The sequence below is a fragment of the Geospiza fortis genome, unplaced genomic scaffold, assembly GCF_000277835.1.
Source record: "Geospiza fortis unplaced genomic scaffold, GeoFor_1.0 scaffold265, whole genome shotgun sequence".
Taxonomy (NCBI): Eukaryota; Metazoa; Chordata; class Aves; order Passeriformes; family Thraupidae; genus Geospiza; species Geospiza fortis.
The window spans coordinates 368,682-382,270 of record NW_005054393.1 but is presented as its reverse complement, the minus strand read 5'-3'; the positions used below and the strand labels follow the sequence as shown (position 1 = coordinate 382,270).

The window sequence follows — 13,589 nt, the reverse complement described above, 5'->3', positions numbered from 1 at the left end:
GTGAGAGTAAAAATGTTTTTTATTCTGGGCATAACAGTCAGTTTAAACACCCACAGCTGTTTAAATGCACCTTATAATTTCCCTAGAAATACTGCACACTACATTGATATATACATGAAGGCATTTACATGTGTAGAAGAGCAAATTCCTTTGAGAAGTCACTCTCCATTGCAGCATAAATACCGTACCACTGAGGTGGAAGTTGTTAGTGTTTCTTACCAGTAGGTCAGTCAGCAATTCCATCTGTCTTTTTGACAATTTGTTCACAGCTTCCTAATTCTCTTGAGGTTTCTTGTCCACGGAAAACCCTTAGAATGCACCGTGAGTGCAGGTTTCATTTTTTTTTCCTGTGTTGTGCAAAGGCAAGCTACAGAGCAGAGTTTTGGTTTTTTTTTTTCCACAAGGCCAAATGCACATTCCTTCACAGTTCCTTCCTATCACAGCTGATAAATTCCTGATTCAAGACTGAGAGCAGCTCCAGCCAAGTCCCTCAGCTGTGGCTCCATTTTGAGAGGGGTTAAACTGCCTTATATCCCATTGGTTTCAATGAGACAGAGAGGCCTGGCTCCTCTATGTTATATGGTCCATGTATGGTTTGTATATTGGAGCCAGTTTAATGTACAAGATACACTGACAGCACTATCCAGTCTTTTTATTTTCAGTGTTTAAATCAAAGAATTCAGAAATGAGGAAAACCGTTTACTCCATCCTCTGTTTCTGTACCTGGCCAGATCCTTCCATTCCTTGTTAGCAAAAAGTGTGTAATGCCCAGGTGATAAGTGCTGAGATCCAGGTGTTAAAATTATTCCCTTTATATTGATATGCTGAATTCAGCATCCTAAATCTTTATCCAAATAAAAATTCCAAGAATTAAATGACCAGTGAGTGAAATCTTGATGAGTATGAGTGGGCCAATGTTTTACCCCTAGAGCTCCTGAATATTCCACTCTCAAAGAGGAAAGGGGACGTGAATGCATTTGAAGGTATATTAAAATAATGCCATTTAGAATAGATCCCTCTTGAAAATATTTGCCTAATAATAGAGTGTGTGTTGTTTTAAGCTTTAAAACACTACTTTTTTGCTTTAAAAAATATTTTTAATACTTCAACAGCGTATTACTAAATAAACTGACAAAACATCTCAGAACCTAACATAAACGTGCAATTTTAATGCCTTCTAATCACACAAATCAGCACAAGATTTTTGTACTTGTGCATGACCTTCTTCAAATTATCCCTCCATTTTGGCTGAATGAGAATGAGCATGGGCTATTTGATAAAAAACACTAAGTGTGTGAAATGAGGGTCCCTCATCGTTTCTGCCAGACTCCTCTTGACAGAATGATGATAGAAGCATCACATCCCTGGGAGAGTAAATGCAAACTGACAGGAGATGAGCCTTTAGATGTTGAATATAATCTTGAATTGTGCTTGAAGTGTCTTATTATCTTGTCTTTTGATGTCTGAAGGGGTGGCTCATTGTTAGAAAAAGGAAACCCCTTGCACATCTTTGCCATCTTTAAAAATTGTTTGGCCTTTAACAACTGCTTTTCCACTAATGTCCATTTCTCCTGACAATAAATATGGCAGGTCGTCAGTAAGTGACAAACAATTTACTTTACATGCCACGCTTTTATGTCTTTTGAGAGCTCATGTGGAAGCATATTTTAAAAAGCCAGGAAATTAGCAGCATTACAAGTGTTAAAATGGCTGCATGTGCATAGCGTGCTGCATGGTTATTCATTACTGCTATGTTTCTGTTTTAAAGTCCTGTCTTTCCTGTAATCAGACTGCTGTTAAAGTTCTTTATTTATCATTGACTAAAAATAAAGAGCAAGAGGCAATTTTCTTCTGCTCTAAAAAAAGAACTTATAGATAAAGTACACGGGTAATGCATAAAATCATATTTATTAATCATAACAAATCAATATTAGTAGCAGTATGGCACAGTTTACCTGTATTGCAGATCCTCACAATCACATCACTGTTTTTCCACCTTCAAGCAGCTAGACTTTTTTCTTTTTTTTTTCCAACTTAAAAGTTTAATGACGAATCAGATCAATATGATTCCTTAGCAACTAAATCACAGGCACACTAGTTTTTCCTGTCACAGCACCAGTTTTGTGAGAGCAGTCAAGTTCTTTTTTCAGGCCTCCGTCACTCTGAGAATCCATAAGAATTCTCAAATGGATCATAAACTGTTACAGGGTTCAGGTTATTGTATCATTATAAAAATGTATTGATATAGTACAGATGACAAGACATGCAGTTCTTGTGCTAGTCTATTACAACCATCTGAATACCATAAAAAATATCAGATATAAACAAAATAAAACAGTTAGCAGTACACTGTCTTTTAGGGAATGCCTTTTTTTTTTTTTTTAACTGTTTTAAGCTGGTTTGAAATACCACAGTTATATGAATCCACAGAAAAGAATACAAAACCAGAAGAATATTTTATTAAAAATAAATAACTAAAAACATGACCAGACCCTAGAGATACTTTTTTCTTTTTGCAAGAACGGGCCTGATTTTTCTCCTTGTGATGAATGTTTCACGCTTGAGTTTTCAGATAGAGTATAAAGTAAAACCCTTCTTCATCTCCCTTCCAGTAGAGCCCCAGACAGCCCAACCACCACAGCTGGGAGAATGCACCCTGTATTCTAGCACATCAACCTTTATACCAGTCAGGGTCTTCTGACACAAGCAAGCCTGAAATTTTTTAAATGCTGTTCAAAATACATCAGCATAATTTTACACAAATGAGACAATGATAATAAGAGAAAGGCTTGACCCCCAAACTGAATCCCTTTGAAGTCCATGGTCACAAGCAAGAGTCCCTCAAATCCAATGTTGCTCACTGACTAGTGCATCTCATCTGAGCAAACATTTGCATCATCTGGTCCCTCTTTTATTCATTGCTTCATAAAAGCAAAGTGGTGTGGGGGTTGGGGAGAAGTGGGAGCAAGCTGGACCAGCTGATTGAAAGATTTTTTTTCTCATCAGCAACTGTTATGAGAAGGTTCACTGTGCTATATCCACACAGTTAAAATGAGAAGACTCTGCAAATAATGCATCAAATCCCAGCAAGACAGCCACACGAGAGTTTTCCCTCACACTCTTCATACCAGGAAGAAAAAAACACATCAATTCAAACAACTTTTGCAGATGCTTTTCTTGCTGGATATTGTCACTAAGTTTATTGCGCTCATGACAGTAAAATATATTCAATTATTAGCAAAAATTTTTTTACGTGTTTTCATTTCCTTTTTTCTTTTAGCTATAAATTCCATTTTTCCTTCATCAATATTTGTGACTTGCAGTCCAAATATTTATGACTTCAGGCAAGGAAGTACAAGAAAGGAGGAGAAATATAAATCACAGTTGAGCCCAAATATATCTACCTAATTTCCTTCCCCTCCCTTTAATCTCTGCTGATTTCTCTAGTTGTTTTTGTTTTAGTAATAATTACCATTTATGTTCTTTATTTTTTTAAAAATTATGATAACCCTCTCTACTTAACAACTTTCCCACCTTAATGGAAGCTTTACATACATTCCACCACTGACCTTCCCATGACAGCAAAGGTAGAGTTGCAGAGCCTTAGCAATACTCATGGAATACACCTGCACAGCAAAGCAGAAACCTAAAGTAACCCCAGGACTGGTTCCATAATTCATCATTTGTTAAATATGAATGCAGCATGATTATAGAGTGGTTGCTCCTTCCTGTAAGTATGTTTCCTTGGCTGATTTTAGCTCCACAACATAAGAAACCACTGTAGAGGAGTGATTAAAACAAGTGGAGGGCCCAAACTGGCTTGCAGGTATTGATAGGATGAATATCCTGTTGAAATCTATGGTCTTCTGTGACGGACAGTCACCCAAGACCTGTCAGAATCTGGCCTCATGTTTATTCAAATCATTGAGGAAACAGAACACCTCTACACCATGTGAATAAATCCTAACTGTATGCAAAAGAAAATAAAAAAGCTACTCCATATAGTATTTGCTCAAGAGATTAGACCAAATTCAAATGATTTTTCTTCCTCTCCAGTTAACACTGTTCTATCTCAAGAAATAATTACACATGCTTAATAGTAAAATATATTAAAGTATGCCTCAAGGTATGTTAACTGAAAAGCTTAATTCTGGCTTCTTGATTAAACAGAGGTTTATGATCATCCTCTTCAAGGAACAAACTCCCCCAAACAGTAAGCTTCAAACAAATCACAGAAGCCTAAAGATCTTGACAGATAGAAGGAAAATGCATTTTGCAACTGCCCATGACACAGCTGGATGTGTTTCCAGCTGTGCACACGCACCAAGGAGCAGAAGAGAGGGGAACAGCTCCAAGCCTGGCTGTAAGGAAGAAGGGAAGACAGGAAAGATGGCACTTCTGTTTTTACCAACGTTCCACTTTACAAGCCTTGGTGTTTGTGGTGAGAATAACAAGCTAGGCTGCGTGTCCATTGTACTCTGGGAGAGGACTTCCTTCAAAGTCTTCTGGAAAGCAACTGACTGCTAGTAATTCTATATTCAGCAACTTAAAACCAAGATTTTAAAATGTAGGACTATGTCAGATAGGAGACTGAGCTAGAAAATAAAAATGATTTAATAGAATCTCTAATGGTCACCAAACCATACCATCACTATCTGAACTGAAAAGCACAAAGATGTTCCTAAAAGCCAATATTTTAAAATTTAGTGTTACTGCCATCCTGTAAACTCCCTGCTAGTCTTGAAAGAAGGAATGTAATGATAGACAGCTGTAGAAAATGCTGTCCCTAATGCAAAAAAGTCTTTATTACTTATTTGTGTAACAGTCAAATCTTAAGTGTAACGTGAAATCGTTTTAGGACTCTGAGTTTTTTTATTGCATTAAATAATGAATGTCATATTTCAGTCACACTAGCTGTTAGTGTATATATATTACATTTGTAATATATATATATATATATATATATTACAAATATATATTGAACTTTTGTAATCCATTCAAGTAAGGTGATTACTCTGTTTTGTGAAATGCAACATTTCCATAAGAAAACATCACACCATCCAGATATTAAAATAATGGTTTACCTTTCTGAATAAAAGGACATCGGAGAAGAAAAACAAAACTCTCACTTTCCTAATATTGTATATTCTTTCTTGTATATTTATATATTTCTTTATTTATTTCTTTCCTAATATTGTATATTCTTCTTTTTTGTAAATTCTAAAATAAAACCAGAAATCCAAATTTCTTTTAGACATAGACAAGTAGTAGTTTAGTGTTTAAAAAACTTGTTTTAGAGTACAGGGGTGTGCATTGTTCATTGATTAGGTAGATCTAGATATCCCTGAAATCTAGAGAACAAACCCAATTTTAACCTCTCTCAAAACAGCCGATTCTACCTAGCCAGAAAGGAGGAGGTACTATTCTTCTTTAGATTACATCTGCTTTCAAAATAAAAGGGCTTCTGAGAGCATCAAAGCAGTATCACAACATAAAGCAGGACATCTCACAATACAAATCTTTCTTTGTTTCATACTGATATTGATTTTGATTTTTAGATGGTGGAAAAAGACAAAAGCAAGACTTTATGGTTTAAAAATATCAAGCTATTTATATGAAAAAATAATATTCCTGTTGAAACCTGCAAATTATGACACATTTAATTTTGTACTGGTTTTGTCCCTGTTTAGCATTATTTTCTCATTTTATCATTCAAATGTAGCTGCTACCTCTGAGTTTGTCAGAAATCTTTTTGTAACTCACAAAATAATGTTATTTTGTAAGTACTAATGGTAGTACTAGCGGTAGTCATGTAAAAAGTCAGAAAACAAAACCATTTGTGGAAGAAACCTTAATATAATGAATATGCGATTTAATCAAAGTATAAAAATCCAAAAAGCTAATGCTCCCATCCTTTGACCATCTCTCTCCCCAAAAAGGGACCATAGATGGTGGATCCAACAGAAGAAACAGTTTCACAAGGAAAAAGAATTAAAACAAAGAAGAACCTACAAATGACAAGGAAAAAAAAACCTAGGAAGACAACACAAGGAAAACCAAGTGCTACACAGGATATTAAAGAGAAAAATGATCCACAGGAGAATGGCAACTGTTACTAGGAGCTTCCTACAGCCACCTCTGGCTTTAGATATTTTTAAAAAATTTATTAACCTGACAGCAGGAAACTTTATACAGATTGCCCTGACAGGGTGCCAGTTTGGTATAAGCACTTGCCACCTCTTTGTTCAGCATAAGGAAATCCAGAGAGGTGTTAAGTGGAGCCATGTGTACATTTGGGCAAATCTAACTTTGCTGCCATCTGCCTCACCTGCACATTGCTATGGAGAACTTGATTAATCATGTTAAGTCCAATCAAAACATACCATTATCCTTCCTTTTTACATTTGCTTCCTCTTTAAATATGCAAGTGTCTGATCTATTATTAATCTCAAAACACAAACTGACAAGGACCTCAATCAAAGAATCTAACAGTTCTTTCACAAATTACCTGTTTATTGTCTAGTAGCCAACACATCCCCTTTGAAACAGCCAGCCATTTATGTTGCTTTTGAACAAGTTTGTTGCTATTTTTATAACTTCAGAGAGAAGAAAGACTAATTAAAAATGAACCTTTTGTCATTCAGTCATGCCAATTACATACTAGGATTTAACTGGTTTTTCCTTCCCTCTCTAATATTAGGTGTTCTATGTATAAATACAGAAAAATGAGACTTCAAGACTCATTTAAAAACACATAGCATACACTTTAAAAAAAACACTATTAACTTAAACTTATTTGAGTATAAGTTCTTTCTTTGTTTTTTATTTAAATGGTCTGTCTTTGTCACAATTCAGGCACAGATACAAGACTCCTCTTTATTTCCATACAAGCAGGACAATTTATTTGTGGGGCTGCAATACCCGTCCTTCATCAGCCCAATATTGCTTTCATCAAAGGCTAAGTGACTAAAACTCTGGTCTCCTCAGAGCTGGAACATATGTGCTAGCACCAGTACCACCACAGCCTGAGCTACCTGCAATACCTAAGCACAGCAGGAAAGCTTAGCTGAGGATGGATTTTCTATTTTACCATTCCATCATGCTTTGTGTTTAAATAGCCAAAACATCTGTTTTGGTTTTAGTGGGCATTTACTCCCCATTCACAAGTACATGTCCTACTGACAGAGTAAGAATTCTGCCAAGAAATCAGACAACAACATTATTCAGAGTAATTCAAGTCCCTGTTTGCAAATACTTATTTTAAAATTCTCATGTAAAATATATCCTTCAGAAATAACAATCAATCACATAGCCAGATCTCTGGGTTCTTTAAAAACTTATTATTTAAGCAAGACATCAATAAATTTTACAAAATGAATTTACAAGACTGTATGATGACTCAGTCCTGTAAACATACCACCCATTAATGTTTCTCATTGACACAGTCTTTTTAATTAAATAGGGCTCCTAATCCACAGATTATTTGCTTTAAGGAAAGTATCACACATTCAAGCACTAACAGGATCAGTTCTATGGTATGGATAACTGATAGTGTCTTAGAACAAAGCACCCACAATGTGGAAATTAAGGAATAAAATTAAGTGAAGAGACGAGAATCTTTACATGCAGTCCAAACATATTTCAGGTGTTATGTCTGCAGCCTCTAAAAGAAGGAAGGAAGATAGGAAGAACCTTCCTATCAGAACAGAAATATTCACTAGCACTTTAAAATGCATCAAGAGCAACAAATACACATTGCCTTCTTCCACTGAAATTACCAAACCTTAGCAAAGTGTTCCTGATGGGCAGACATCTTATAGGCCTTTAAAATTTGAGGATATAACCAAACCACTGAGAATCATCCTTAAATAGACTGATGAAAGGAAAGCTCACAGTCTGAAGGCCCCCACAGGCTAGATATACTGTTAAGGATGATAATGTCAGCTTCCTCACAGCAACCTGGCAATGACCTCTGCTCTGACCGGCAGAGACCACTGTCTCAAGAGGTAAAAGACAATTTAGTCCTTTATCCTTTGTAACTGAAATTATTCCAGTCCCATAAATTCTAATCAAGGCAACTCCAATTAAAAAAACAAATATATATATATATAACATATGTTTCTTTAAAGACTAGTACAAGGGATCTACTAGCAAAACATAATCAGCCAGAAACAATTTCTACCTTGTTTTGCTGCAGCATATGCATATATGGTTATATAGAAGGGTGCACACAGTTCTGAAACACAGGTAACAATGTGGGAAAGGAAAATAAAATACAAAAGCCAATGCAGAGGTTTGAAAATAAAAACTTGTTTATTTAAATGCGTGCAGATTCATTTAACTCCCATATCCCTCCTCCATATTTCAAGCATACACAGCATGATGAAAAGATCAGAAGCCCACTAATGAACCAAAGAAAACTACAGTCATCAGATCCAGCACAAGAAACTTAAGATTTAATTTCACTGGAACAAAACCTTGCCAGCAAAGAAAAAAAAAAAAAAAGATTAGCAGTCAAATTTTTTTTTCTGTCCTGCAATAATTAAATAGGAAACACTTCTGCTCCAAAATTAGAGGCTTGGTTTTGGCCTCGCTATATATTTACAGCTTTATTTATTTTTTGATTCATAGAACTACAGACTGAATCTCAATAACTTTTTATCATACAGTAAAATTACCTTAATATGCAAGTGCATGCACTCCCAGCTTTTTTTCCTTCGTCATCTAATTATGTCACAAATTGCCTTCAATTAAACATTAATTAAGGACTAGATCTAACTCCAGGAAAGTCAGCCTCAGTCCACAGGGGGTTTTGATGCTTGGATCAGCCCCTTCATTCTTGGGATTTTTTTACCCTACTGAGAATTTTATATACAACATACCCTTGATGTCTATACCAACTTTTGAATCTCAACAATTTATCACACAGCTAAACATAATGGGTGCTTTTTTTCCTGCTAAGATTTTTTTTTCAGAGCAATACTTCATAATTTATCCTAGAATTGTTTGAAAATACAGTAAAAAATGACAAGTAGGATTAGTTAAGTTAGGATCAAATACCAATATGTTTATTCAAATGAAACCGCTACTTAACATTAAGAAAAGCTTTCTCTAGGAAGACTGGTGGCATTTGGCCTGGGCTAGTATTTTGAAGGATATTGCAGAGTAAGACAAGTTGATCTGAAAATGACACTGCCAGAAAAGTCAAGAGCCATACTCAGTTTCTATGTTACTTAATTAGATTCTATGGTTAAAATAGGAGCTATTACTTCACAAATATTTTTAAAATAAATAGCTCACCACAATATCTCTTACAGGGCAACTTCACCTCAAACTGGGATTTCTGTAACCAAAACAGTGTAACTGTGCTAACCCACATTTAAAAACTGTATTTTTGAGGTAATGAGTTTCAGGACAAATTCCTTTACCAACATTTCGCACCTAATTTTTGATGACTTTCTCTACTTTTTTCTGGTTTCAGTATCAAAAGTCTTTAGCATGAAGTATGCAAATTCAAAAGAGTCCGCTGGTATAAAAGCACAAGTAGAGGATTACAGACTCCTGGACTATGGGACAGCATTTTCTTTCAAAGAGAAACAAAATCTAAAAATGAAAAAAAAAATCACCACCGCCAGGAGAAAACAAGCCAGCAAACAACAGTAACCCCTCTAATCACAGCTACTCCTGTCCTTATCCACAGGGAACAGCTGCAACACAGTGACAAAGTGCATCCTCCCAGACACCTGTACACCAATTTCAGGTGGAAGCTATTTCAAGTCATTAGGAACTTACGCTTAATGCTGGTATTTCTGAGACTTAAAATGCGGCAGCATTCATCCACTTTGTTACTGATAGCAAAGCACCCATAAGAGAAACAAAAGTTTAGTGCCTGTCTTAAAAAATAAATACAATTAGTTGTGCTCCTGCCCTTTCCTCACTGGCCTCAGGGACTGTTACTGAAAAGGTACCATTTTGACTGGTAACAAATACCCACTGTTTCTGTGGCATGCAGTGAAATACCAGAACAAGGAAATTTGAGAATAAGCAGGTAAATTTTAGGAAAAGGTAAAGGTGAGAAAGGCAGGCCTTTGCAGAAATAAATCCATCCATCAAAAGAAGCTAAGCAGAATGTGTCTGGTAAAAGAAAAGAAAGATCTTCGCATCTCATCGTTCAACTCTGTTCATCTATATGAAAATAAGACTCATGAAATATTGCTAACATCAACAAATGCTGGTCATTCATTCCAACTAAACCAGTACATGATTTTCACAAATCCTTAAAAAAAATGAAAAGCAGCAGTGTAGAAAAACTTTGTTCTCTAGGGACCTGTCTCCTCTTGACTTTCTAAAATGTCCTCCCTCACCTGCTAAAGAGATTTGGGGAAAACTTTCACACAATATGTATTAATTGTTATATTTTAAAAAGAAATTTATTATCTCTGATTACATGAAAGAAGGTTGAAGGAGAAAGTTATCATTCTCTATGCCAACATCTGTCAATATGTTTACAATAATTTAACTTCAGACACTGCAAAGTACAAAGTATGCATTCCTAACATGCTATTCATAACATTAAACAAAGAAAAAACTATAGGGTGGTGATGTTCCATATTTATGTATCAGAGCTTTAGCAAAACAGCGTTTGATAATTTTTAGTGTTTACTGCAAAACTATCTTAAGGAATGCACTGCGATATAACATCTAATCATCTTTATTTTACATTGTCTCAATTTGATCCTCAAATATGTCAAAATTGCCCCACTATCATTTTTTTTTGTTAGAAAAGTTACTAAAATTAATTGACAAGGACTATTGCTAATAGATCTGTAGCATCTGGCATAATTCTAACAAAACCTCAATAAATGGTACATAAGTTCATACCAAAGCAGCTGGACTATTTCACCTACTTTTGTTTACTTGGGAACATCTTTTTAGCAGTCAAAGGATCAGACTAGCAAACATCTTACACTCACCAATAGAAAAAGCACAATATATTAATTTTTAGCTTTTTCACTAGTGCTTTTAGTGAGATAAATTATATTTTCAGCCCAGAAAGGAGCAAGATATGGTTACACATCATTTCTATATCACACACGACAACTCTAATGAAAGTGTCTGTGTATATTTCACTACCGCTGTAGAACATCCAAATGACAAGGGCTCAAAAAATATCCTGCCTTTTATTAGAATACTTGCCTGATAGAAAAACAAACAGACATTTCACTACCCTGAAATTAAAATTCTTTTTTGCTTTCTATATGCCTGGCTGTATTTAATAGAGGGAGCCTAAACATTTGAGCAAATAAAACATATAAACACAGCTGAAGATTTATATTACTCTAGATAGACTTTTGAATTTTAGACATTATAATTCTTTCTTGGATAAAATGGGCTAAAATAATTATTATATGCTTTTTGAACATTCAGACTGCTAATGGAAATTATGTTTTCTATGGAAACAAAGATTACTAAGAGGGTGCTTAAAAATAGATGTGATATTCAGTAACAGTCATTACTGCAATCCAGAAATTAAATTTTAGGGGTGCTTAATTATTATTTTTCCTGCATCTGTAGTGAAGTTATTTATTAAAACATTCTGTGCAGCATGTTTCAGTAATGTGTAAAGAATATTACAATATACAATTGCACGTGTTCTTTTGTTTTTAAAAATCTTGCAGCTCTTATTGTAGGTAGAATACTGAAATCTGAACACTGCTACAGATTTAGTTACAGATTATGAAATCAAAAGTTGAATCTTAGAAAATGGGCTCTCACCCCCTCTCCCTTAGAGCTGCATTCCCTTTAAACAAGACCTTTTTCCCTTTGACTTCCACTGATAGAATAATAAAAAATAAGTGCTCCATTTTATTAAGGCTTTTCTCAGGTCACAAATAGAAATAATTAAAGGGGACTTCTTCAGGAGTGTAGTCCTTCTAAACCCCAAATGTCACAATGTACTATACAGTGCTGCTACAGCTCAGACACCTATCAACATCTATCACTCAAGCACGCGCCTCAACAGCTCTGCTCCCTTTTCTGATTAGAGATCAGAGTTGCTTGAGTTGGCTTACAGGGTGTCATCCGTTTGAATGACAGATGTCTGTGTTGGAGTGCCACTCTCACTGCTTTTGTTTTGATTGTGAAATGTTACACTTATCTGGCACAATTTAGACTATTCTAAAATGAATAAAAAATCAAAAGGTAATCTCTCTTTCCACAGGCTTGAGGAGGAATATTTAATTTCTAATTTAAATTCCAAAAACATTAGCTCCATGTGCAATACCCTTGCTAGGCTTTGTTTACCCAGTATTAAGTGTTTTCTACAAGAATCTTTCAGTTCTCTTCAGCTAGATTTATTTTTACCATTAAAAAATTTTAACTTTTCAGTTTAATCAAGCCTCGGAAAAAGCTGGTAGCATGTGCAACACACCAGCACCTACGACAATAATTGTTAAAGTACTCCAAGAAAATGATACACACACACACACACGCACACACAATTTTATGTTAGAGTCCATGGTTCAAAATAGTCATAAAACATCTGCAACTTGCACTAAATATGTCCATTGTTAGCAAAAGTTTTCAGGACTGATGCTGTCATTCTGGTAACCAGTAGCAAAAGGAGCAGAGGACTTGGTGCCTGCATGCTCGAAGCTACTCTTTCCTACTTACAAGAGAATTGTGGGAACAAAAAAAAAAAAAAAAAAAAAGAACAGGGGAAGATTGCTCTTCCGGACAACATGGTAGCAGTGAAATGAAATACCTAGACAGACTTACCGAAGAGCTTGCTGGGAGTGTCCTCGCTGTCATTTGATTCCACAGGCACAAGCAAGGGCTCATTCAGCTCGTTGTCTGAAGTAGCTGCCTTGTCCTCACCTCTCAACTCTGCATTCATTTCACTCCGCAGTGACAGCAAGGGCTTACTGACTTGTCCAGCTATCATTGGATCCTAGGATGGGGGAAAAAAAGAGTGAGGGGGGGAAAAAAGTGGCAGCTTTGGTGTGCGTATACTCTCTCTTCCACTCCCTCTCTCTCTCACACACACACACATACACACACACTCTCTCTCTCTCTCTCTTATCTCTGGCTGCTCCTGCTGTTATTGCTGGCTGCAGTCAAGTGAAGAGCTATTACAGATCCAATGAGTTTTCCATTACTCCCCACCCTATTAAAGCTCAACTAGCATGTGAGAGATTCAGGATGCTTTGGAGAAAAACTTCTATGAAAGCAACATAACCAACACAGCTTTAATTGTGGGATGTGCTTTTTTTTTGTGTGTATGTTTTTACACCTCACCCTGTCCTTAGCATAGTTAGAGAAGAAATTCCTATATGCTCCGATACCACAGAAGAGGAGCCCCTGTGAGTGCTCCATAGTGATTTAAAGAGGCATCCTCAGCTGTATAACATTAACAAAATCAAATGCACAGTTTCTAGCATTACAGCATTTCTATGAAAATACACAGCATCAAATAGCCATTTCATTACATACTTTTAAAAGAGATACAATTTTCTTCTAACTCTTCCTGTCATTGGGATACTATGCTCCAAAAGTCCATAAAGACACAAACACTGATGTTTCTTTTCAAA

At 35.7% G+C, this 13,589-nt stretch overlaps 1 protein-coding gene across 1 annotated transcript in view; it reads right to left on the bottom strand.

Moving 5' to 3' along the window:
* Nucleotides 1–12,943, bottom strand: part of POU6F2 (POU class 6 homeobox 2) — a 248,070-nt gene extending 235,127 nt beyond the window's left edge. The window contains exon 1 of the mRNA XM_031060864.1: nt 12,778–12,943. Coding sequence (XP_030916724.1) covers nt 12,778–12,943 — 166 coding nt within the window. The remainder of the gene's footprint in view (nt 1–12,777) is intronic.
* Between the last annotated feature and the right edge of the window lie 646 nt (nt 12,944–13,589).